Genomic DNA, 25,749 nt, shown 5'->3' with positions numbered 1-25,749 from the left:
TCCTCCTCCTCCACGGGGCGGGGCCGGACGCGCCGCCGCCCCTTCCGCCTGCCGGGCCGCGGCGCCGCCATGCTTGGGGACCTGCTGCTCTGCGGGTGCGGGGCCGGGGCGGGGGTCGCGCTGCGGGGCACGGCCCGAGCACCCCCCTCGTCTGTCTGTCTGTCTCTCCCTTAGGACGCTGCTGGTCAACGCGGGCGCCGTCCTCAACTTCAGGCTGTGAGCGAGGCGGGGGGGAGAGAGGGAGGGACCCCCGTCCCCGATAGGGAACCCCCAGGCCCCCACATAACCCCCCAGGCTGATAGGAAACCCTATGGACTGACAGGGCTCACTCCGGTCTGACAAGGACACCCCCCCCCCCCCCAACAGTCTTATACGGACCGTCACGTTTTGATAGAGACACCCCCCCGTCTGGCAGGGGCACCCCCTAATCTGACAGGGACCCCCCCCCAGTCTGACAGGGACCCTCCCAGTCTGATAGGTATCCTCCCAGTCTGATAGGGACCCCTCCAGTCTGATAGGTACCCTCCCAGTCTGACAGGGACCCTGCCCACTCTGACAGGGACCCCCCCAGTCTGATAGGTACCCTCCCAGTCTGACAGGGACCCTCCCCACTCTGATAGGGACCCTCGCAGTTGTCTGACAGGGACAGCCCCACTCAGCCCCCCCCCGGCCCACACACACACTGATAGGGACAGTCCCAGTCTGACAGGGACACCCCCCAGTTTGACAGGGGCACCCCCTAGTCTGACCCATCCACCCGTAGTGTGACAGGGACCCCCCTGCCATTGACAGGACATCCCTCGAGTCTGATGCCCCCCCCCCCCCCAGCTCCCCCAAGCCTGACAGGGCTCCCCCAGTCTGACCCGACCGCCCTCATGCCCCTGTCCCACAGGAGGAAGAGAGACACGGAGGGGTTCGGCGAGGAGCCCAGGGAGCCCACGACTGGTAACGGGGCAGCGGGGCCTCACAGCAGGGCCTAGCCCCAGGCTGCCGCTCCCCTGGGGGATGGGGTGGGCGTTCTCCCTAGGGAACCCTAGAGAAGTTTCTTCAGCCTGGAGGAGGCTGCAGGGAAACCTTAGAGCAGTCTCCAGCACTGAAAGGGGCTCCAGGAAAGCTGGGGAGGGGCTCTTCATCAGGGAATGCAGGGACAGGACGAGGGGGGATGGTTTTGAGCTGAAAGAGGGGAGAATGAGATGAGATCTTAGGCAGAAATGTTTTGCTGTGAGGGTGGGGAGGCCCTGGCCCAGGCTGCCCAGAGCAGTGGGGGCTGCCCCATCCCTGGAGGGGTTCCAGGCCAGGTTGGATGGGGCTTGGAGCCCCTGATTCAGTGGGAGGTGTCCCTGCCCATGGCGGGGGTGGGACTGGATGGGCTTTGAGGGCCCTTCCAGCCCAAACCATTCTGTGATTCTTTGAAACCCTTGGTTAAAGCATTTCCAAGGCACCAAAGGCCAAGCTCAGCCCCATTCTGTTGGAACGTGAAGTCCTTTCTGGATGGAATTACTAAATTGCAACCTCTCCTTCCTCTCTGTGATGTTTACACACAGACACAGCAGTCCAAATCCTTGATCCCAAATGGGTGATTTGAGCAGAAAGTTTCAGTTTTTGGTTGTCTGACCTGTTTGGGGTGGGTTTTTTTCTGTCAAAAGTTGCTCATGTTCTGCAAATGTTGTTGAAGATGTGACACGTCAGCGTATTTGGTATTTTCAGATTAAGGGCTTCTCTTTTCAGGTGACAATATCAGAGAGTTCTTGCTGAGTCTCAGGTACTTTCGCATCTTCATCGCCCTGTGGAATATCTTCATGATGTTCTGCATGATTGTGTAAGTAACTGCAGCACCTCGCCGTGTGTTCATCTGAATTCAGGTACACCGGCATTTTTCATGCAGAGATATTGCTCTTCCAATCACTTTCTCTGTCTCTACTGTTCCATATTCCTTTCCATTTCACTTCTTTATTCAGTTTTCAAAGAGGTGTTGGTTGTCCTCACAGTTTTTGCTAATGCAGTTGCCTGTAGTGCATGCAAACCTCTGCGAGCGTGCAGGTCGCTTGGCCTCAGAGATGCTGTTCCTTGTGTTGGGCTGCCAAGACTGAACGGCCTTGCAGCCAGCATTCCCGTTTGACTCTGGGGATGATTTAGGTTTCAAGGGGGAAACCCCCTACCAAGTAATAGAATGGGAGTCAGCCTTTAGGACAGTGTCTGGAATAACGGGGTGAAGTTTGGACAGGCAGGCTGCTTCCCTTCCCGTGGGGGCCGTGTGAGGAGCAGAACCTTGGCCAGATGTGTGCTGGTGGGGTGGTTTGGAAGGACACTGGCTTTCACAGCCGTACCTGGTTCTCATCTTGTTTCTTTCTGTTGCACCACCAGGTTATTTGGATCTTGAAAGTCATCCACAAACACTCCTGCTACCTTGGAAGAGACTTTTTGGCTGGAAACACAACTTTTCTATATAGCAAAAGGTTACAATGCTTTCCAAACGCAGCCCCGGGATGGTGGTCCGTTCTCTGGTACGAGTTCCTAACGCACTTGAGGGACAGGACACGTTCAGCTGCTCCAGGCAGTCCTGTCTGAACATGGTGCACGTGGGTTTACTCACTGCCGGTGGGATCGAGCCCTTAGGCCCCTGAACCCAAATCTTCACAGTGAAATCACTTCAACTTTCCTGAAATAAAGAGAACTTTGAGTTGTTTTGCTGGGCTTGGAGCGCGGTGCCTGGGGGCAGGGAACACCTGCACCAGCATGCGTGAGAGCATGGCCTCAAAACTCCGCATCGCGAATCCCACCCCTCTGCCAGGGCGCTGGGGAGGCGCATGGCGCGATTCTTGTGTTTATGAAGTTGAGCCAAGTATTGGCTCAACTTCTCACAATTCCATGTAGTTTTGTTAGAGAGAAAGAGGAATAATTAAAATTAGATTCTCGCCTTCTCACTGTTTTTTCAACAAAATGGGTTTTAATTTAAAATTTCGGAGAGGTGATTTTTTTTCCTAAGCAATATGGACGGGCTTTGGAATCAGAAAAATTCTGTAAGCCAATCCTAAGGAATAGTTTTGGAATAATCTTGGATTTGGTTGAATAAAGTTGTTCTATTTAAGGGTAAAGTACGTATTTGATGCCATGTTCATTCTGTTATGGGAGAAATCGACTCAGTATCAGTATGTTGTGAGAAATGTTAACTCCTCTCCTACCTGTGTGTGGGTTCCTGTGTTATTTATGTTATGTGGCCTCTGATCAGTGACTTCCCCGGCATTGCCAAGGCCATTTGAGGGAGTGCAGTGCTGGCTGGCTCTTAACTCACGCTGAACGATGAGCAGAGCTTCCTCAGCCACCGTTCCTGTAGCTTCTGACTGTTGTGAAAGAGGGAGAACCTCACGGAAATGATTCCGAGGCTCAGGGTTTGAGGAACACCTTGGATTTCCCCTGGATGCAGCCAGGCAGAAGCGCTGGGCGCTCACAGCGTTGTCGAGTCGCCCTCTTCTGCGTCGCCTGACGTTTCCCTGGTAATGAAGCATGAAAGGGGAGGGATCGTTAGAGGGAAGATGCCTTACTTAATGAACACAGGAAAATGCATGGAGGGGAGGATCCTTGATGCAGAAGATCCTTGAACGGGGCAGAAACCCTTACAATCCTTCGTTACATTTAGATTCATTTCTTGTCTGTAATTTCATTATTTTATACTTTCTTTTGAATGGGACACAAGCAGCATGAGCTGCCCTGTCCTGGCATCCAAACAAAATCCAGGGCTTTATATAGTTCTTGGAAAACATTTTCTCCCTGATCTTCTGCACCAGGAAGGGGCGGAAGTGGCCACTGTCCGTGTGTAACCCACTACAGTGCCCTGGACTCCATGCGGAGCTGACACGCCGCTTTCTGAGCGGTGCTTTGCACACTGGGACTACAAAGAATCGAAGGCGATTAAACTCTGCTGGTCAAGGAACATGGACAATTTTATCACCCTAAAATAGATGTGTGGCCTCACGGTGTGCTGTCACCTCAGCATTTCAGGGGTTCAAAAGAAACAAAGTTGTCATTCAGCTCCCAAGCAGCTGCTTTGGAAAGGACTCATTTGAGCAGCCCTGCAGTGCTTTGGGTCGTTCTGGTGCTGCAGGGGATGCTCCCTCCATCTGTTTTCTCCATTTCTGCTGCAAGGCTGCTGCTGGACCGAGTCATGGTTGCATCGCAGGCTGCTGAAACCAGACCGGCTCACCAATGGCTATTTATTTCCTCTGATTTGAGGAGCAGCCAACATCTGTTTGCAGAGCCTTTGGATCAGCTTGGGGTAGCCCATTTCCTGGTAATGCCCGGTGCGCCACCGTGGTGCCCCATCTGTTACCCTGATCACCCCGCACTCTGGCGCTTGGCAAAGCCATCCTCACAGTCGTTCTGCCCAGAGTGCACACCATCGCCATGGGAGCTGCGCAGGGTCTGGGACAGCCACTCCCTGGCCCTGAGGCACTGCACCCTGTCCTGGGATGGGTTGAGGGGGACGAGGGGGCTGCAGGGCCCGGGCTGGGCCGCCCCTCAGCGCCCGCTCCAGGCCGAGCGAAGCCACCCCCTCAGCCCCCACTGCCGCTCAGAGCCCGCTCCCAATGGGGGCTGGGAATGCCCCCTCACCCCGAGCGCCCCTCAGAACCTGCTCCAGCCTGGATGAAGTTGCCCCCTCAGCCCTCACTCCAGCCAGGGCCAGGCCGCCCCTCAGCGCCTGCTCCAAACGAGACGCGGACAGCCCGCCCCTGACCCCCCTCAGCCCCCCACTCCAGCCGGGCCCGCACCCTCCTCATCTCGCGCTCCAGCCGGGGCGCACCCACCCCCGCGGCCCCCTCGGACTCCCCCCATGTGCGCATGCGCAGGGCACGCGGCGCCGCGTGCGTCGCTGCGTCAGGGGCGCGCGCCGTGCGTGCGTGAGTGCGTGCGTGCGTCGGGCGGGTCCCAGCGTGCCCTGCGCGGGGCTGCGCTCCTGCCCGCAGTTGAGTTCGGCCCCGAGCGGAGCAGGCGGGCCCGGCCCCTCAGCGCCCTCCGCGGCCCCCACCGCCGCCGCCCCGGCCCCCCGCGCTCCACACCCCGCCCGGCGGGGAGCGAACATGCGACTCCGGCTCCCCGAGGAGGCCGGCGAGTGAGGAGCCGCCGCCCCGGCCCGGCCCGGCCCCCGCCGCCCGCCCGCCCCGGCCGCAGCCGCCCCGCTTCGCCCAGGCAATGACAGCGGCTCCGGCGCCCTCCCCGCAGCAGATCAGGGACCGGCTGCTGCAGGCCATCGACCCGCAGAGCAACGTGAGTACGGGCCGCGACCCCGCCGGGGCTCCCCCCGGACCCTCCCTTGCCGCCTGGGGCTCCACCGGGGGGTCCCTCCCAGGGCTTCCTTCTTCCCCCCGGCCCTTCCCCCTCCGGGGCTTCCCGGCCGCCGTGCCCCGGATCTCCCACACCTCAAGGGCTCACCGGACACCGCTGCTCCTCGAGCCTCCCTCTCTCCGGGCTCCCCTCGCCGCCGGTGGCTCCACCGGGGGGCCCGTCCCGGGGCTCCTCCCCGGGCTCCTGTTGCTCCCCAGATCAATCTTCTCTGGGGCTCCTCTCCACCGACCCCCAGATCGTTTTCCTCCTCCGGGGCTCCCCTGTGCCACCCTCCGGATCTTCCCCTCCCCAGGGCTCCCCTGGCACCGCTGCCCTTCGAGGGGCACCGGGCACCGCTTCCCCCCCTTGCAGCCCCCCGGGGGCTCCCCCTCGCCGCCCTCCGGGCTCCCCCCGCGGGGCTCTGCTCCCTGGATTCGCCTTCCTCCCCCCCCGTCTCCCCCGGGGCTCCCGTCCCCTCCTCTCCGTCTCCCTGGGCTCCCTCCGCGCCGCAGCTTGAGGCTCCCCCCTCGCCGCCCCCCCGGGGCTCCCACCCGTCCGGTACCGCGGCCGGGGCTGCTCGGCTGCGGGCGGTCCCGGGTCCCGCCGCGGCCGCCGCCCGGCCATGCGGCCCCGCCGCCTCCCCACGCCAGGCCGCGGCTCGGGCTCGGCCTGCAGGGGGCTCTGGGCTCGGCGCTGCCCCCGGGGCTGCCCCGGCCGGGGGCTCCGGAGCCGCCTCCTGCCCCGTTCGCCTTCCCCGCAGCGCCCTGAGCTCCCCCGCTCCTCCTGCGGCGGGGCGCACGCACGGGAGCAGGCGGAGATCTTGCTTGGAAGTGGCTGTTGCTTCTCAGTTATCCAAACCGTCTCTTACTCCTTCCGAGGGGCTTTTTGGCACCTTGGGCGTTTCTGTGCCAGGGTGTTTATTCCCGCGATCTCTCAGGTTTTTGAGCCGTGGATCAGCAGCCCCGGAGCAGGAGGCGGTGCAGGTTTGGCCCCAGCGTGCGGGCGGCTGCCTTGGGCTGAACGCACACGTGTGTGCGCTGCTCTGGGAGTCTGGCTCTGCAGAATGGTGCTGTGGAGCCATCGCGGCTGCACCTCCCTCTGCCCAGGTGAGGGGTTTCTTGTAACAGACCCACGCTGAAGACTTGAAGCAGGGAATGAAGTTATCGCCATTCGGAAGTGTCTGGAGGGGCCTGTGTGTGATGGGAGAGCTGCACAAAAGCCGCCCTGACCTTGGCGGGTTCTTCAATAACCCCTGCAACATGCATGTGTCGTGAGCTGCAGTGCTACACCTTTGAGTGAGGAATTTCGGTGGGAATGATGGGTTTTTAAAGCATCGGAGTCATTTGAATCTGAAGTGCTTTGTCGTGGATCTTGCTGAAACACTAGTCAATGCACTTCGAGTTCTGTTTGCTCCGAGTTCACTTTTTGTGGCTGCAAATGTTTTGCTTTATGATGAATCGACTGTCAACTGAAGTTTAATAAAATTCTAACAGATCTCTGGTGTCCTTTAGCACCCAAACTGCCGGCAGCACTGATTGCCTTGCTGTTACTTTCTAAAATACTGTTGCTCTGTGGGATTAAGCAACTGGGAAATGTATTTTGTGATGGATATTTTTCCTTGTCTCCATACGTTAACATTCCATCATGCCGCAGAGGTGCATGCAGTCTGGTTGTGACAAGAGGGAGCAGAAATGACCAGGCAGCTACCCGCAAGGGGAGGCTGAGCATCAGATCTGCCATAAGCCGAAGAGCAACGTATGTGAAATTGTAATTCTACATACTTGATACTTATCCAGGGCAGTAATCGGTGGTGGAAAAATTGGCCCATTGTTCAGAAGTGCCTGTAGGCAGGGGCTGTCGTCCACTTTAACCTCTTCCTTGGAGGAGAGCAGAGGTGACGTCTTTGAGATTCATTGTGCAGGTTCAGAGCTCGGACTTTTTCTCCAAAGCACATGGAATATGTGATAACCAGTTGATGGAAACACCTGCCAGGCCACTTCATGAAAGGAAGGAAAGAAATTTTGAACGTGTGTAGAAGCAGATTCGAGATTTCATTGCGCTTCAGCACCAGCGTGAAGGTACAAGAACTGTGATGCTGTGTTCCCACACGGAAAAGTCCGGCTGCTTTCTTCTGGCCTTAAAGATCTTCTCCTAAAAGAAGTGGTTGCGTTCAAACTTCGGCGTTCACTGTTGCGATAGACTTGCTTGTTTGCCAAGAAAGCCAAGCTTTGAGACCTGAAATTCGCTCAGGCTTTTCAATATGACTGTAGGAGTGTGTGCGCCTGTTTCTGGAGAGGAGAGAGGGTGAGAATTGTGCTGGTGCTGTCCGACGTGCAAAAACCAGTCCAGTTCTGTGGGATGAGGAGGATTCTGTGCAGTACTTTCCTATGGGGCAGCCGTATTCCAGTGGCACACTAATACGGGCTGCTTCTCCCATGTGGATGTTCGTTCCAGTAGAGCCGCAATGGTCTTTGTGGTGTGTACAGATCCTGGATACCTCTGAGGTTCTGCCTTAAATGTAAAAGAAAACAAAACCAGCGAAGTTTCCCTACCTGGGCTGAGTTGAACTGCTCAAAATGATCTTTTGCCGCACTTTCAGAAACTGCTTGCTTTGCAAAGTCATCTTCTGTGCTGACTCTTCGCCCTTAACCGGTGCATGAAGCAGAGTTGGCTCCGGAGCAGCGCTTCAGTTGTACAGATGCATTTAGCACTGAGACTTCTCCTAGTCAGAGCTACAGGAACTGAGTTTCACATGCTTGGTTCAGGATTTACAGGGGTAACCTCTATTTCAAAGGAGACCTATAAGAAATAAGCTATTTTTAAAGAATTACATCATCTCAGCAGCCACCCGGGATGTGTGGTTATTATGTCTTCATTTATTCAGCCTTTTCCCCGCGAAAAACCATATGGGCGATCTGCTACTGCTGCGTGACTTTGGCACCGAGGATCGACATCGCTTCCCTTCCAAAGCCACGCGCTTGCGAGGACGCACCAAGGGGAAGGCCTGAGTTTAGTGATATTGCCTGCAATGATGGGTGGCAAGGTTTTATTGCAGGAAAAACCTTTTCCTGGAAGAACAGAGTGGAAGGAGTGACTGGGGAAGATTGTCCAAGCCCTCCTGCAGCAACTGAGCGTGGCCTTACCAGGGAGATACTCTTGACTCTGGAAGAAGCAGCACTTTTCACATTGGGCTTGGTGTGTAGAGGAGCCACCTCTTCCAGCAAGAAGAGCACCTTCACCTTGTTAAATTGTGCTCAGCGGTCCTCAGGGAATTTGTTACCTGATGTCAGGAATAATGAGAGCTAGTAGTATTCGCTCTGAGGGAAATGCTGTCTTTTCCACCTGGAGTTGTGCTCGCAATTAAATGGTTCCTCTTCCTGAACATGTAGCAATCTTTTCCTGATTTTCACCATTAGACAATAATTTAATTATTTGCTGTTAACACCTGTCTGTGATGCAAACCCTGCTTTGGTTTGAGGAACAGCCCCTTCTGGGCACACCGTGTGGCTAGAGATGGTGGTAAATCAGGGTGCCCTGCCTGCAGTATCTCTGTTGGCCTCACTGCTCAGACCTGCAGGAGGGGCCGTGATCCGAATTATTAACGATAAATTGGTCCGTGTTACGATATGTTCAATAGCGCGTCGGTCTGGGGTGATCCGCCAGTTGAGCATGAGTTGATGGTTAGTGATAGTTCCTTGGCTGGTTGCTGTAGCGATGGCTTGATCCAAGTCCCAGACACAAAATCCTCTCGTCAGGTTTAAATACGCTTTCTAGAACTGAGTTTAAAAAGAGGGGGAGAAGGTGCCAGACACTGCTATAAGGATACAAATGTTAGGAGTGGAGGGGGCCTTCAGGAGAGTCTCGGTGATTTCTCTGGGCACAGGGAAGCGTTACATGTGGGCGAGTGCATGGCTTTTGCTTTAGCTTGATCCCTTTCTGCGAAGCCCTAATAAGCTTACAAGTTCCAAGGAGGCTGCAGGGTGCAGAGGCTGGAACATGTCGCACCTCCTGCTGGTTTTGTTTCTTCCCTTATTGTGGCTCATCGCAAGTACCATTTCATTTTGTGCTCGAGGCAGGGATTGTGTTTCAGGAGTGGGGTGACGCGGGCAGGTGGTTGGGGTGATCCCTGATGGGTCTGCAGTGTCGTTCCTGTCTCAGTCCTGGGTTCCAGAGAAAGACTTGGGCCGGTTGCAGTGAGTCCCGTTGGATGCAGTTGCTTTGTAATTCTACATACCCTTACCTGAGGACAGCTGCCTTTTTGGATGCTCTGCGTTGTGGACAGCTGGGTACACTGGAATTTACCAGGTTGACAGTGGTGGTATGGTCAATTTGTGCGCCTTGCTTGCAGCTTTCCTCTCCACCTCCTGCCAGAAGAGCTTTTTCTGCTTGGTGGAAGGGTATTTCAGCAGCGCCTGTGATGCTACGTGGATACGTAGTGTAACTGGTCCAGGTTAACATGGGTTGGGTTGCTAGTCTTGGCGGTTTGGGTTGGTGGCAATACAGCCTATTCTGTTCTGAGAGGCTTTTTGAGGCAGTTAAACAGTTCTAACTTGCACCGTGCCCCTTGCAGCAGCGAGACTGCTGTAACGGCCGAGGCTGCCAAGACGGAACCTGAGTAAAATAGAAGCAGCAGTGAGTTTGGGTTGAGGGGTCAAGAGAAGGGGAATGCCACATCGCCTCTCTATTGTCAATTCCTTGAAGCTTGGTCAGTCACAGAGGTGATGGCCATAGCGCTGCTCCTAAGCTGTAATTTGAGTGTTTGTTTCAGCATCAGGGACAATTTAAATAACACCTACCTCTTGCTTTTGCTACCCACGCCCATTTTCTATGTGCCAGTGCAGCGATTGGCAGAGTCACTGGTGGACTGAGCTGGGGAGTCAATCAGAGCTTAAAAACGAGAAGATAGATCTTTTTTCCCTGAGTAGTTTTTGATGTAGCTTAGTTACCTGGTAAAACTTGGGGCACATTACTAACTATCTTGACACAGAACTGGGTATCAAGTGTTTAAATAAGTATAGAACTGAGTATGGATTGCTGTTTGCTTCCTCGTGCTTCCCTGCTGCCGTAGTGCAGCTCATAGGAGCATAGTCTGGGATCCTGTGAAAGGTGATCACGCTTGTCTGCATTTTGAGATGAGACTGAGTTCCTTGTGGTCCCCTTTCACTGGCAGAGGTTTTATTGTCACTGTCGCTGCGTGTGGTTCCCTGAGGTCCGGAGTCATCCCCAGCATTCGTTGTGATGCAAGAGCTCAGCACGTGTTCCTGGGATAAATGCTGGAAAGCTTCTTCTAGGATGCTCCTCAGTAGTACCTGATGAGTGAGCTCTGCAGCTAAAGAGGGAACCACCCTGGGTAGTCGAGGCTGTGTGGCTGATACTCCTAAGTGCCATAAATTGAATTCCCACCGGCTGGAACCACCGATGGAGCTGCACTCTGCAGGAGAGCTGCTCTGATCCCCACCCGTTCCCCACCTCCAGCTGCTCACCTGTTCCCTCCCTTGTGCTGACCCCGCGGGAGCTCACCTGGCCTGGCTCTCCCTGCAGAGGCTCAGCTGGGCCTCCCACCCTGCCCTGGCTCCTCTGAGGCTTGGGAAGTGGCAGTTCTGGCATGGAGCAGGAGCTGTGGGAGCACTTGTGGCGAGGAGAGGGACGGCGGGGTAGCAGCAGCCCCGAGCGGAGCAGTGCTCTCCAGCCAGACCCCCTTGGCTTGTCCGCTTGTCCGGCTGTTCCCATGGAGGGGCCCAGGCTTCCCAAACCCAGACGGTAGAACTCTGCAGCGAGTGGCTGCCTGCGCCTGCTGCAGCGTGGGCCTTGGTGGGAGAGGAACACTTGAGTCGCTCAGAGGCTGCAGAGAGAGGAATAACTCGTCTAACACATTTTTCGTGCTGTGACCGTGAAGCGGTTGACTGAATGGAAGAACCGACTGCTTGTAAGTAGAATGAACACCGGGAGCAATCTCTGCAGTCGCCACAAACTGTGATGCGGAAGAGATGGCTGGTGGGAGATGCGCATCCTTCCCAGAGAGATTCCCTAAAGCACGCGTCGTGGAGAACAAGGAACTGGAGGCTGTGGTTTCCCCAGCTCCTCTGAGCTGGGGCAGCAGCGTTGCCACTGGTGCACTGGGAGAAAAGCGTGAAGCCATGTCAGTACACACTGGCGTGGAATTAACCCAAGAATGCAGGGAGCAGAGCCCGGGGTGCTGCGCTGTGGGGTGCAGCTGGGTGGGTGCCTGCTGCTGAGGCGCTGCAGCCCAACTCTGGCACAGGCAGGAGGGAAAATATTGGCTGTGAAAAGCTCCCAAGTGGGGAGAGACTCAGTCCGTGTCTTGGAAAACACAGAGACCTGCAGCTTAACCTGGGTTTCAGAAACCTGGACCTAGGGCAGAGACTCCAGTGTGTCGTTAGGAGGTTGCACAGTGAGTTGAGGTGAGCCCAGCTCAGGAGTGCGCAAGGTGCGGGCTCTGGTTTGGCCGTATGACACAGCAGCGCTCTCCTCCTGGCAGCTCTGGCTCCCGATCAAAGCCATTCCGAGCAGCAGAAGCTTTTTCTCCCAGTATGCTGTGAGGGCAGAGCCTTTCCAGTTTCTCTGAGGAGCTGCTGCAGTTGACAAGTAAGAGTTTTATTTTATCAGGAACCACAAAAGTTTCACAATGGGAAAAGAAGGAATTGATTCTGGCTGTGGGGGAGACCTGGTGTTAACTAAGAAGTGCTTCTTTTCAGGTGTCGTTACTCCACTATGGCAGATTTGGAGTTTAAACTAATGGCAGTAGAGTTTTTATAAATAAAAATAAATGTGTCTGGTTTGGCTGATAAGGTGTCGCTGCTATCTCGTCCCACCCACTCTGTGCCCGCTGCTGACTCCACATGAACTCTCTCCAGTCCATACGGTGCGGACTGGCCTGGCCCCACTCACACACTTGGCCCTTAAAGAAATATTTAAGGTAAAGAGAAGTACATCCCATTCTGTTTAATGTAATTGTGGGTTTGTTTATTCAGTATTCTAACAGCTAAATTACTCTTTCTGCAGGTAATTCATGCTTTTGGTGTTTGGAACAATATTTAAGTGCCAGCAAATTGCTTTAATTTGAGGTGCAATCTGCTAAACTCAACAGCGTGTTGATGTTTTCTGGGGCATGGCTTTCGCGGGGCAGCGGTGCGTGCTTAAGTGTGATTGTTAATATCAAACTATACAATTTTCAGCATGTCCAAACAGTTGGTGGTAGGAATTTCTATTGAGGAATCACTGGAAGTAAAAGGTAATTAGTTCTGTTTTACTGAGCAAAGTGGTTTCCTAAGCCAGGGATGGGGAGGAGAGGCATCCTACCTGCAGCTCTGTCTGTGGAACTCGGCAGCGCTCAGCTGGGCGTATTTTGAACCTTTGCGTGTGCAGGGGTGGAAACCTTGTCTGGGAGCAGCGGCCCGCGCGCTGGCGGGGCTCTTCTCCCGTATTGTTTTCTCCAGCCTGCAGAGCACCGGGGCTGCGCTGCTGGTCTAAACTGCTGATTGCTTTAAGGAGTGCTGTGAATCGCTTCCGTGGGAGGGAGCGTGAGATTTTTATGTCTGTGTATCAGTGGTCATCCTGAAAGTTCCAGCAAAATTTATACTTCAACGTTATAGTTTATCTTTGGAGAAACTACAGTTGGTTTGTGTAGAGGTGAGTGTAGTGAGGTGGAAGAGAAGATGCAAGAGGTGATGTCGGGTGTCACTGTGCTGGAGTGTCTGTAGTGAGGGCTGTGGGTCGTGCCATGCTATTTTCTACTCTTTGGTTGTGCAGCTCAACACTGGGCAAGTCTCCTTCTGGCGAGATGTGGTACGCTGTTCCGATGAGTGTGAAACACGCTTGTTGCTGGCCCTGTGATCAGTGGTGTTTGTACCAGAAGGCAGTGATGGCCACGGCTGGGTCAAACCCAACAGCTTCCATGGTTGCTTTTGTTTCACGATGCTTCATTTCGCCAGGACTGTGCTGTTTGAGAAAGGTGCTCAGGTGTTGGCATGTGGAGGGGTCAGCACGAGGTGGTTGGAATGGTGATGTGAAGGAACCGCAGAGCCTGGATGGGGACGAGCTGCCTGGGAGGGCCGGGGCAGCCTTGGCTGTTTCTTCTGGGATCATGTTCACTCAAGACAGTGAGCCTGCCCCGCGTGGGGCAGCTTGTGCCGTGGGCAAGAAGCGGCTGGATTATGTGAGCCCTTATGATAAAAACGGCTTTGTATAACCACCTGTCCGTATCTCGGAGAGGAGGGAATTCAGAATGACTCTTTTGAGTCAGCTCTCTGTTCTGGCTGAGGAGAAGCGAGATGAGGTGTCTCAGCGTTTCTGGTGTGAGCTGTGCGGTGTCCGTGCCCTGGGTGCGAGTCAGGGCTGGGCGGCCGGAGGGGCGTCGTGAGGCTGCATGGTCCATCACTGCATTGAAGCAGCATCACCTCTGCAAACCAGCTCCGTCCAGGCTTGGCTCAGCTCTTCTTAGTCCTCTGTAGTGGCTATGGAAACTGTTTGAGAGCTTATTTGAGCATTGGTAGCTTTCTGGTTATTCCTAATACATAATCAGCATTTGTCTTGTTGCAAATTAGGGCAGTGAGCATGAAAACAGTTGATCACCATTTTCTTCGTTATGACTAATAATGTACGGGAAGGCTCATTTCCAGCTTTGTGCGTCTCCTCCTTATTTTTTTTCAGTACTGTGTGAACTGAGTGCTCAAACTTTCTCCTATTAACCGTGTTTTCAAACCCTCTTATCATGACTCTCCTCTGAACTCTGTATGGGTTCTTCCTGAATTGTGGTGCCTTGAGGTGAACGCATAACTCCAGCTGAACTTGATTTCTCTGCCTTTCCTTATCAGAATAGTGCTGAGTGGAAAACAAGACTAAAATTATCTTGCTTGCTGCGCGCTGTGGTAGATACCGCGGGGGCTGCCCTGCCGTGGCAGTGACCGCTGGCTCCGTGGCATGCAGCGCCCACGCCTCCTTGCTCTGTTCCCTTATCTTGAACTTGTGCCCTGCGTGTCTTTCCAGTTTGATAATATTCCATGTAACCAACTCTGCTTCAGCTGTGTTGAAGTGCAGTGGATGTTGGAGGTGACAGACAGACATTCCTCTCTGTCTTGACTAGAACGTCTTTGAGTTATTGGCTGATAAATATGAGAGGAGAGCGGTGTTGCCAACTGCTTTCTGTTTGCCTTAAAGCCCTCTTCCCCTAAAGCAGACGGATTCCCTCGCTGTGCCACTGCTCTTTGTGAAGTGCCCTTGTTCCACATGAGCGTCCCCTCGCTGTATGTGTGTTTTACTGCCTCTTCTATCTCTCCTGCTGAACGACTCCACTGATGGATGCTCCGTTCGCTGGGGGTTCCTTTCCATGCCAAAGTGCACAGCATTTTCCTGCTGCACCGAGGACCTATGCTAGAGCTGGACATCTCCTTCGGAGTGGACCGTGTGGAGAGGAGCTGGAGTGCTGGTGGCACTGACAAGCTGCTGTGGGGTTGTGCTTCAGGCTCTTGTCGCTGCCAGGGCAAACTGTGTTCTGCTGGCCAATTCCTCGTCATCCCTTGGCTGTTGCCATCTCCCTGCGCCTTCCTTGTGTGCGTGCGAACTGCCAAAAGGTGACAGGGCTGAACCATTGCCTCGCCCAGGGGAAAGATTTCAGGTTGTCTGATTTCTTCGCAGTGCAGTATTATTTTGGAATTGGACTTGTCTTCTGGGCATTGGGAAGTGCACATGGGAAGGCGTCTGGGTGATGTTATTTACCGTTAAATAAAGCCTAAGTACAAATAAAATATAAGCAAATTGTTTTGACTCTTTACGCTAGACCTGGAAGTTTGAAAGCCAGCATTAAGGTTAAGAGCTTGCTGTGCCTCGCTGCTTTCTGACTGCTCTTGGCAGTCAAGGAGTGTCCTTCTACCTGGTGTTTTGCAGCAAATTCTTGACCAGCATAGACTCCGAAGGGATTTCTCTTACTTAGAAGAGGCTCCCAGTGGGCGACTTTCAACCCAAACCATCAATGCCTTCATCTTTAAAGACTGGCTTTACCAAATACCCTTAGAAATCTGACCTCCACCTCTAAGACTCTCTCGTGTGCACTGGTGAGTATTTGAGCTCTGTTTGGCAAATGGACTTTCCAGCATTTCCAGTGATGATGAACAAAGCAGTGCGTGGTCGTCTCCTGTCGTGTCATTTCTGTGAACAGCACCTCGTGTCCCCTGTCTTTAGACAACATTGTGTAATGCTGTGGGCAGGGGGCTCCGTTAATAGATCAGCTGTGAGGGAACTGAACTAAGTACCAGCAGGTTGTAACCTGAATTCTGACTGGGTGTTTGGTCGGTGTCTCCCAGAAAATGGCATTTGAGTTTACTCTTCGTGATCATTATCGTTAGTGCCTGGTGTCTAACGCGGCCTATATGAGGTGCTAAATAAACACCGTCCTACTGTATTTCCACGTAAATAAAGCCTTCTGTGAATCAAGCAAAACTTTTCTTCTTATTCTGTGTTTCAGGTTATTGTGCAGTGGCGTGGCTTTTGTCCAAGCGCAGCGCCGGGGCAGGGTCTGATCCTGACCAGAGCCCCCACTCTGGGGTAGGGCTGGGTGCTGAGGTGCAGGCGATCACTGTGCTGCTGCTGCTGAACCTCCCGGTGAATCAGCTCCGCCTTCCTGGCAACTGCACTGTTATTGACCTTGAACCCAGGACTTTCTTCAACATTATCGTGCAGTCCCTACGCATACGCACGGCCCAGACATACTCGACAGTTTTTATAACTGCCCGGTTGAACGCTGCCGTCTCTGGGAGAGGCGGGAGGACAATAAATGGTAGAAATGCTCCTGTGAGCTTCTGTAGAGACCACACTGCCTTTCTTATCTTAATTGCCAACAGGAGGCAGCAGCCTGGCACCAGAGCTCGGAAGCTGTGTCCGTAGGAGACACAGTCAGGTCTGTGCTGTCTCCTGCCGTGCAGCCACTTCTCTGTTTTTGTGTAATGGCTTTGATGTTACAGGTGGGAAAACGTTACAGAAGTTCTTTCTTTGAAACTAGAGCAAAACACCGAGTATTAATCATGTATTTTGAGGGACCAAGGTGAAGTACGGTGACAAAAATATCCTGGGAAAGCCACTGTCTCCTGGTTGTGTGGTCTGTTTGAGAATGCCTGTCCTGGAGTCAGGTTATTGATGGTTACAACTGGTGATTTTAGGGGAATTTTAGCGTTACCTCTGGTTTTGGAAAAGTTTCTGTGATCAGGGACTCCGGGCCAAGTGGGGATGCCCGTTAGGAGCTCCTGAAGGTGCTGCCGTGGCCCGTGTGGATGGTGATGATGCTGCATCAGAAGATGTTGTTAGTGCTGTTAGGTGGACTTGGTGCAAGTGTTTAAAAAGCCTTTCCGGACAGAACCCGGCAGGACAGGGATGCGAGTTCGCGTTAGCAGTTCCACTGCAGGGGTTTCTGCCTGCGCTGAGCTCTCGGGTGTTGGTGTGACAGGGAAACACCTCCTCCTCCCACTCCCAGCCTGTGTAAGCGAGTGTCTCAGCAGCATCCCCCACGCTCCCTTGGATCTGGTTTGTCATCTGCCGTGGTCTGGGTGTGCATATATGGGTCTTTAGGAACATCCCTGTGAAACATTTAAAAAACCAAAACTGCTTTATCTGGAGAACTGAAGGGAGCGTTTCTGTAGCATTGGTTTCTCAGGCAGCAGAGGGGTGAGACATGGGTTGTCCTGTGAGTCGAGGCAGCTGAGGGGGACGGGAAGGTGCTGCGCTGGCACGTGGTTTGTGTTTGTGTCCGAGTTGGAGGTGGCCGGGAATGGCTGAACCCGAACACGCTTCTTACCCTTTTCAACTGCCTTGTCACACCTACCCTGACGTTAGTTACTGAATTGTTCTTGCTGTGTAAAAGCTGAAATAGGATTAAGATGGCAGTTTAAAAAAGGCAATTAAGCTGCTTGATCGTTTCCAGAGAACTCAGAAACCCTCGCTTTTGTCTGAGGCTGCAGTAAAAACATTTAGTGCTTAACTTGGGGAAAGATCTTGGGTACGGGCAGTGAGCTCCAGAGCACGGCTGAACAGCTTGGAGATGGGCCTGGAATCAGTAAGGTTTGTTTGCTGTGGCTGGTGTTGAGGTTGGCAGGAAGGGGTTATGTAGGGGATTCAAAGCAGATGCTCTCCAATGAACTTTGGAGTGACTCAGGCCGCGTGCCCGTCTGTCTCGCAGTACGGGAGGAGCGTGGGGCGATTGGAAAGGCTGGAGAAATCATTCTCAGCCGTTCTCTGTGGGCGCCTGCATGGGAGATCCTGGGGTTGCTCTGTGGGAGTTCTTGGTTTGGGGTGATAGTAATGAGCTGCAGTGTGAGGAGACAAAGAAGAAATAAAAACTAAACAGAAATAGAAACTAAAATGATGTGCAAGTTCCTGAGATGCTGACGTGTGCAATAGTACTCTTAACCAGTGTCGGAAGGGAGGGAGGCTGCCCCGCTCCCTCGTCCCACTCTGCTTTATGTCCCTCTGCCTATCCGCTATGTAGCCATGGATTTGTGTTAATAAATTATCATTTTTGGTGCTGCTCAGAGTAGGGTGATGTCCTGGTGGGTTTTGTCACTTCAGTCTCAGCTCAGTTATGTGACAATATATTAGTTTTATTAAGCTGGTGCCAGGCTTAAGGTGAAGATCCCACTGTGCGGTACTGGCTGCGCTGCTGATAAAATAGGTGTCTTCACATGGAGCAGATGACACACGAGGCGTTTTGGGGAGGTCATCTTATTTTCATTATCACATTTAACTCTACTGCAACAAATCTCACAGTCTACGTTATTTTTAAATAGGGGAATATTAGTTTTATCACGGGCTTCTCTTTATGGCAGTTCGGGTGAAGCCTTCCAAGAAAACAACACAGAACTCCCGGAGAAGGGCAGAGAAGTTGAGATGGGCTTCTTGCAGTGAGCTCGAGCCTGTGTGCTCCTCGCAGTGAGCACTCCATGCAGCAGTGCCTTTGCAGTGGGGTACAAACGGGTGAGGAGTCTGCAGGGGGTGCGCTGTGTTTGATGTTTTGCTGTCATCACTGGCGCCGTGTGAGGGAACGGAGGAACCGTGTGGGGGTCCTGGTGCAGAGCCGGGCTCCGGATGGTGATTCAGCATTTGGGGCATCCACAGATGCGCGTTGGGTTTATTGAAACAGAGGCACAGCTGGTACTGAAAACTCCCTGCCCAGTCTCATCCCTCCTGGGTGTGTGTACACGAGTTATCGCTTTCCCCACCCTGACCTTTTGACGGAGCAATGATCCTGTTTTGCCTTCAGTTTCCCATTTAGATCCTGAATATTTGGGGATTACCAGTAACTGCAAAAACAGTTCAGCCGGTTAGTGGTGTGCACAGCCTCTCTGCGCCCTGGTAATTCACTACAATACGGGTTGGGAAGGAGAGTATCGTGTTTTGCAAGTCTAAAAATGTTTGTCTGGAAACTCCCTGAATTGAACATTAGCTGGTCTAGAAACTGAAATAAAATGGGTGTTAGGTGTTAAACCGTGGCGTGAAGCCATCCGGGCAGCGCAGGGGTCGCCACGTGGAGACGCGTCAATGCGCTGAAGGGGAGCAGTGAGAACTAAAGTGTGTCAAATGCTGCCGTTGCCGCTTCCAAGCTTCAGCAGCGTTCCAGCTGTCGGGTATCCGCGGGGGCCTCGTGCGGCTCAGCCAGGAGGTGACCCTGCCAAACGGGTTCATCTTGAGGCTGAAGGAGGCTTTATGACCTGTAACAGTTATCATTGTTCAGACCCTACAACGACTTTAAAGATACGTTGGCCTGAATTTTAGATTTACCAGCGTTGCGTTGCCGACTGCTTTCTCCAGGTATCCCTGACATCAACCAGTCTCGCTGGGGTGGAGAAAACATCATCTGTGCACCAGAATACCTGAAAGGAAGAGACTTCAGCTCCTTATCCTCCCGTTGTATCTCAGTAGCAGGATAGAACTTGACAAAGCCAATTCCTACAAACGTGCAGTCTCTTTAAAAGGCGGAATCTTGCAGCGGCGCGTGGCGGAGAGGGCAGGGCTGCCTGGTGATGCTCAGGGCAGTGAGGGATCCCCGCAGCCGCTCTTGCTGCGAGGTTTCACTCTCAGATGCAGTTCACGTCAGTTGAGTTACAAATGAAATGAGGCAATGAATGAGACTGGGATTCACGTTTTCCTTTGCTTATCTTGTACATCTATCTACAAAGGTGGATTAAAAACTCCAGGGTTTGGTGCTCTTAGTGTCAGATAATGGAAATATGGATCCACTCGCGCAGGTAGCAGAGTGGCTTTTGTGTGGAGCTCCCTCACACAGAAAGATGTGTCGCAGCGCGGCCGCTCAGGAACTTGGATCCATGCTGTTAGTGGCATGTGGATCCCCGCAGTTACTCCTCACTATCTTCTGTTTCCGGGAGGACACTTTTGGGGTGCCGTGGAGGTTCTGGGGAGGTTCTGCGTCCTGTGCCCGTGCGGGTGATGGGCTGAGGACACCTGCTGGGCACCGCGCCGGCTCCTGGGAGTTGTGTTTGTACCCGGGTCCTTGGACACGGTGTGTGCAGGGAGCAGTGGTGGTTTGGATATTGGAGAAGGGTGACTCGTGGAAGTGCAAAGCAGAGCTAAAGGAGAATAAATGCAGTGTTTCTGATTTGATGCCTTACTCCTCTTGGCTCTGGCGTTCCGAGCCAGGCTCTTGATGGTAACTGCTGCCTGGGCTGGCGCCTCACGCTGCATTCATCGCTCACACGGGTTTATTGCTGTCTCCTTGCGTTCCACATAAGAGTGTGTGTGTTACAGCCCTGCAGCACCCAACAAGGTCAGCAAAGTGTCCTTGTCCCGGTTCTTTGAGCAGTCGGCTCCCAAAGCCAGACAGTCTGATACCAATTTTGTGATTAATGCTTCCAGCAATTAGAAAGTGGAAGGTCTTAAAACTATATTTGATAACGAAGACCTGTACATGAAACATGAAGTGACTTTGTCTTCCTTGTTGCAGATCCATAACATGGTGGCAGTGCTGGAAGTGATCTCCAGCCTGGAGAAATACCCCATTACCAAAGAGGCACTTGAGGTATGTCACCCTCTGAACGTCGCTTCGTGTCTGTCTGTATAGAGCGACTTTCTCTGCCTGTCTGATTTCCATAATAGCTTTTCTCGAAACAATAGATGGATTGCGAAGGATTCACAATTAAGATATTATTTTGTCCCTCTCATGTTGCTTCTGCCATCATGGTGCAGACACAGGGATTCTGTCTGGGCTCGGATCAGTATTCCGTGCAGCAGTCTCGTTTGTGCAGGGCACTAAATGAATCGCCCCTTGCTGCTGATTAATTCTGTTGCGTTCAGCAGCAGTCGCGCTGCCTCCTGCAGTCTCGCTCACCTTTTCGGATGTTTGGTGGCCAAGGAACAAAGAAACTAAAACAGGAATGTGGTTACTATGGGTCTGGAAAATCAATCTGCTGTTGGGGGGGCAGGTTCCAGGGGCTGGTGTGGTTGGTGAGCTGAGGGGTGGAAGAGCCCAGCCTCACCGGCCGCTCACAAACAGAGCCCAGAGAAGCCTTTATGGCTAATTTATAGGGTTTTTTTCCCAGTTTTTAATTTGAAATTATTGGCGTTATTTGCATTTAACTATTGCTTGACTATAATTCCAGCTGCATTTCAACGTCTGTATCACAACCCATTGCCTGTTCCTCTCAATCCGGTCTGTTTTCCTTGGAAGAGCTGTCCTTAAGTAGCCTGACTTGTCCAACGGTTCTTTGTTTTTAACTGTGCGTTGGGAACAATCAAACATTTCCCTTCCTTCCGCTTGTGAAACCACTTTGGGACACTCTAGGAATGCTCGTTTAAATCGGGCTCTCCTACCCTGTCAAGATCCTGGGGAGTGGAGGGAGAGGAGAGATAGAGGAAGAAGGCCGGACGTCAGTCGTGCCCTGGCAGGGCAGGTTTGTGACATGGAGGATTTTAGTGTCTGTGCTTTCCTGGAACAGGCGATGGGGCTGGAATTCTGCCTCTTTCTGCAGGTCTTGCACTTCCATTGTGTCAAACGTGCACCTTCTCTGCCCTGGGTGCTGCATTTCCCCTTGAATCTGACCTCACACCGTTATTCCCCAAACTCTTGTTGGGTAAAGAATCCCTTTCTGGTGTTTTTCCCCTCTAACGGCTCTGTGCTTTGGCCAAAGAATAGAGACAGGGCGACTGCGAGGTGACGGAGAGTTCATGGTAAGTGCCAGAGCACGGGACCAGATGCACTAATCCTTTCCGAAGGGGTTAATTCACCACTTAAATCCTTAGTGGTTGTAAGCCAGGTGTTCCGTAGGGTAAGCGCCGCAAAGCAGAGGTTCCTTAAGGGTTCTGTTTGGAATTCTACCTGTTTGTAAAACAACTTTTCTTTTCTTTGTAGGAAACGAGACTCGGGAGGCTTATCAATGAGGTGAGGAAGAAGACATCCAATGAGGAGCTTGCCAAACGTGCCAAGAAATTGTTGCGGAATTGGCAAAAGTTGATTGAACCTGTAACCCCGAATGAACCGGTGCCAAGGGGGCTGCCGAACCCACCGGGATCAGCCAACGGTGGTGCTCACAACTGCAAACCAGACGCGCAACTTCCTGCTGTGGCTGGGTCAAAGCCCATCAGCGAATTGAAAAGCAGGAATGATATTCAGAAACTAAATTCCCCCAAACCAGAGAAATTGGGAAATCGGAAAAGGAAAGGGGAACACAGGGATGGGCATCAGGGCCCTCCTCCCCCAAAAGTCTCCAAAGCTAGTCATGAAGTATTACAAAACTCTTCACCCCCTCCAACAAATGGAATTGGGGGGAGTCCTGAGAATTTTCCTAGTCCTGTAGATGTAAATCTACTTGGGGGGCCTGAAAGCAGCAGGACAGAGCTCAGCGAGAATGACAAACACAGTAAGATCCCGGTCAATGCTGTAAAACCTCACACCAGTTCTCCAGGACTTGTAAAACCCTCAAGCACTTCCTCGTTACTAAAGACTGCGGTGCTTCAGCAGCATGATAAATCGGAAGAAACCACAGGGCCACACCAACCTAAGAGTCCTCGCTGCGCCTCGTTCAGCCCCAGGAACGTCAGGCACGAGGCCTTTGCTCGGCAGCACACCATGTACTCACCAAAGGATTCGATGCCGAGCCCATCTCAAAGGTCTCAGTTCCTGGATGCTGCGCAGGTGCCGTCGCCGCCGCCATCCCTGATGCAACCCTCCACGCCTCCCATGCCAGCGAAAAGACTGGAGTTCTCTCAGCAGGCGGCAGCTGAGGTATCGCAGCACTGGCCGGAGCAGCCGGGGCCTCCCGAGAGCCAGCACAGGCATCCAGCGGGGACGCTCCAACAGCACCCGGCTCCCGGCTGCAAAGCCAGCGCCCACCCCGGGGAATCTCTCGCGCCGCACATGGGCTTCTCACAGGACGCTTCCAAAATGGACAGTGACGATGCTGCTTCAGGTTCTGATAGTAAAAAGAAGAAAAGGTACCGGCCCAGAGACTATGCGGTCAACTTGGACGGGCACGTGACAGAAGGGGGTGTGAAACCCGTGAGGTTAAAAGAAAGAAAGCTCACTTTTGATCCCATGACAGGACAGATAAAACCTTTAACACAGAAAGATCCTTTGCAGGTAGAAATCCCTGCGCTTGCTGAACAGCACAGGACAGAAACGGAAAAGCAGGAGCAAAAACCCAACCTGCAAAGCCCTTTTGAACAAACGAACTGGAAAGAATTGTCCAGAAATGAAATCATTCAGTCCTATTTAAACAGGCAGAGTAGCTTGCTGTCCTCGTCAGGAGTACAGACTCCAGGAGCTCACTACTTCATGTCTGAGTATTTAAAGCAGGAGGAAAGCACTAGAAAAGAGGCTAGAAAGACTCACGTTCTAGCTCCTAACAGCAAACCTACAGACTTGCCTGGGGTGACGAGGGAGGTCACGAGCGATGACCTCGACAGAATACGGGAGCACCACTGGCCGGGCGTGAACGGTTGTTACGACACACAGGGTAACTGGTATGATTGGACACAGTGCATATCGTTAGATCCACACGGGGATGACGGTAGATTGAACATCCTGCCTTACGTCTGCTTAGACTGAGCCCAGGGTTGCTAAAAATGCTTTTTTTACATCTGCAGTTAGCGAGGAAGGCAGACGCGCTGGAGAGAGCCTCCCGTCCTGGACAAAGGGGCCCCACGAGCAGAGGCGGGGAGGGAGCTGGGGACGGCCGGCTCTTCCCCTAAATTCTCCTTTTGTGAAATGCTGCTACCAGTTTACTAACAATTGCAAAGGAAGGCATACGAAGGTTGAGAAATTGAGTTCAAAACTCTATAGCGAGCCAGCTATAAAAAAGTGTTAGTCCCCAGGAAGTGAAGAGGATTTCCAGCACTTTCTGAATGCCGGAATCTTACCCACAGGCAGGTACAGAGCAAAACGTGGAAGTTACCTTAACAAAATATGCATCTATTTATTTGACTTGATTTGGGTTTTTATTTGGCAGTGAGATATTCGAGAGACAATGTGCAAAAACTGTAGTTTTTATTTGTATCACATCTCTGAACATGACGGCATTGTTTCATGTGGTACGGAGATTGGGTTTTAAAGGGCAGGTGTTGCACTGCAGGCTGGGCCGCCAGCTTCAGCTCAACATTCCATAGGCATCCACATACTTTAGTCTGGTTTCAGTTTAAATCCAGTCTCTGAGAAATGCTGCAAAAACTAGATGTTTAATGATATTTTTGATCCCACCACCACCAGCCAAATATTTTCCCTCCTTTTCCCTTCCTGCAAACTTATAGGAAAAAGAAAATAAAAAATAAAAAAAAAGAGAAAAAAAAAAAGAGAAAAAGAAATCACCTTTTCTAGAATCTAAATGTAATGAGGGTGCTACAAGTTTGTAACTGTACTGTGAGAGGGAAAAAGGAAGCCTGTTTGTATGCTGGAAATATACTTGTTACCATTCCTTTAGATATTGTTTGCCTTATGGATATCCATCATAAACGCAATTTGCAAAAACAAAGAGCCTTAGTGAATGTACAGAACCGAGACTTCTGCGTTCCTGGGATGCAGAAGGGAGCAACTTTGCTATTTTGGTCCTTTCAGCGGACACATTGTGATATAAATGTGGAAATAAAAAAAATTTGCACAAACCAGTTTGTGAATTGTCTCTCCTGACCTCATTCTATCAGAGTTTGCTCCTCTCTCAGGCCAGCGGAGCGACCATCGGCCCCGAGAACGCGAGTGGGGCAGTGGCTCCCACCCGGCGCTGTCGGAAGCAGTTGGCAGGGATGTCCGCGATGTCTTCCAAGGTGTGTTGGGGGGGTTCAGTCACACAGGTTGGAGTTTTTTGGACCCCGGGACTGCAGACTGAGAACCCCGGTGCTGTTCACGTACCTCAGAGCCTAAAGCGATCCCAGCTCCTCTTCCTTCTCAGTGATTCTGGGATATATTATTCCTGATGGTTGCAACGCTTTCCAAAGCAGCCTGGCTCAGCGTAGACCGCTGAGAGTTTCTGTTGACTGTCATTGCTTTAATGGTTGGGATGAGTTGTTTTCTGCGTACTCCGTTCTGCTTCTGTCCTGGGGAAAGAGGGAGAGGACACTGTACTGAAAACATTCCTAGGATTAGCCATGTTAACGCTGTTAACCTGTTTTTGCTGGATCTCGCTTCCGTGGAGAAGACCCCCACCAAGAGCTCTCCCACCTCTGAGCAGAGCTGAGCTCTGCAATGGTTTTAGAAGTACGTTCCTCGCCAGGTGTGCGTCAGGCCGGTTTATTCCTTGGGATGCAGCTGATAAGACTCGGTTCATTTTTTGAGTTGTTCTTGTTCAAACCGACTCCTTTTGTGGCCTGAGTGGTACTGAAACGTGTGGGTGTCTCAGAAACGGTGACCGATGTCTGCTCGCTTCCATTTCTGAAACCTGAGGTCTGAGAGGGGAAACCACAAGCGCTTACTGAAAACTGTTCCCAAGTGTCTTTTCAGTTACTTCCATTTTGTCCTCCTGCAGTCGGTGCGGTCATGGAGCGTTCTAGAGCTGCTGCCTCGCAGTTCGGGAAGGTCCATTTGATGGTGGAGGGCTGCAAAGCTGGCGTTTGGGGAAATATTTGGAGTTTTATGTAAAAAAAATACTGTGCATCTCATCCCCTTCCGTTCTCCCTCTTTCCCAGAGCGGTCTTGTTTGGGAACAGGGTCCGAGCTCTTTGGAGGCCTTTGAATGCAGGGCAAAATTCAGGAAGTGGCAGAGTATTCCATTGATAAACCCCATCATCTTCTCCACTGCTGGTGTTTCCGATGCAATCGGCCCTTCTGGACCTCTCAAGGTGACGCCCTACGTTCATCACCACTTTCCCATCCTGTCCTGCTCTCGGTAGCGGAGCAGCTGCTCTGATGCCGCCTTCGCTGGGTGAGCGTTGGTTGGACAGAGCCGCCCTTCGTCTGGAGGCACCGACGGTGGGAGAAGTTCACCCACA

The 25,749-nt window shown here is 52.6% G+C and overlaps 2 protein-coding genes across 3 annotated transcripts; both read left to right on the top strand.

Moving 5' to 3' along the window:
• The first annotated feature begins 23 nt into the window (after positions 1-23).
• SMIM7 (small integral membrane protein 7) lies at positions 24-2,688 on the top strand. The gene is made up of 5 exons (XM_054050383.1): positions 24-95; positions 175-216; positions 893-945; positions 1,729-1,819; positions 2,365-2,688. The coding sequence occupies exons 1-5, from the start codon at positions 70-72 to the stop codon at positions 2,378-2,380; spliced, it is 228 nt and encodes a 75-aa protein (XP_053906358.1). The 5' UTR covers positions 24-69; the 3' UTR covers positions 2,381-2,688.
• A 2,271-nt stretch (positions 2,689-4,959) lies between these two features.
• On the top strand, positions 4,960-24,103 carry MED26 (mediator complex subunit 26). Of its 2 annotated transcripts, none has more exons than XM_054050271.1 (3): positions 4,960-5,262; positions 20,282-20,356; positions 21,686-24,098. In XM_054050271.1, exons 1-3 carry the CDS (start codon positions 5,188-5,190, stop codon positions 23,378-23,380), a joined length of 1,845 nt encoding a protein of 614 aa, XP_053906246.1. In that variant the 5' UTR covers positions 4,960-5,187; the 3' UTR covers positions 23,381-24,098. The 2 variants fall into 2 exon arrangements, with proteins under 2 accessions (XP_053906246.1, XP_053906245.1); XM_054050270.1 differs by lacking the exon at positions 4,960-5,262 and adding an exon at positions 11,081-12,256 and having other exon boundaries at positions 21,686-24,103.
• Positions 24,104-25,749: the final 1,646 nt, after the last annotated feature.

The sequence above is a fragment of the Cuculus canorus genome, chromosome 27, assembly GCF_017976375.1.
Source record: "Cuculus canorus isolate bCucCan1 chromosome 27, bCucCan1.pri, whole genome shotgun sequence".
NCBI classification, from domain to species: Eukaryota; Metazoa; Chordata; class Aves; order Cuculiformes; family Cuculidae; genus Cuculus; species Cuculus canorus.
This window is presented reverse-complemented; position numbering and strand designations above follow the sequence as displayed.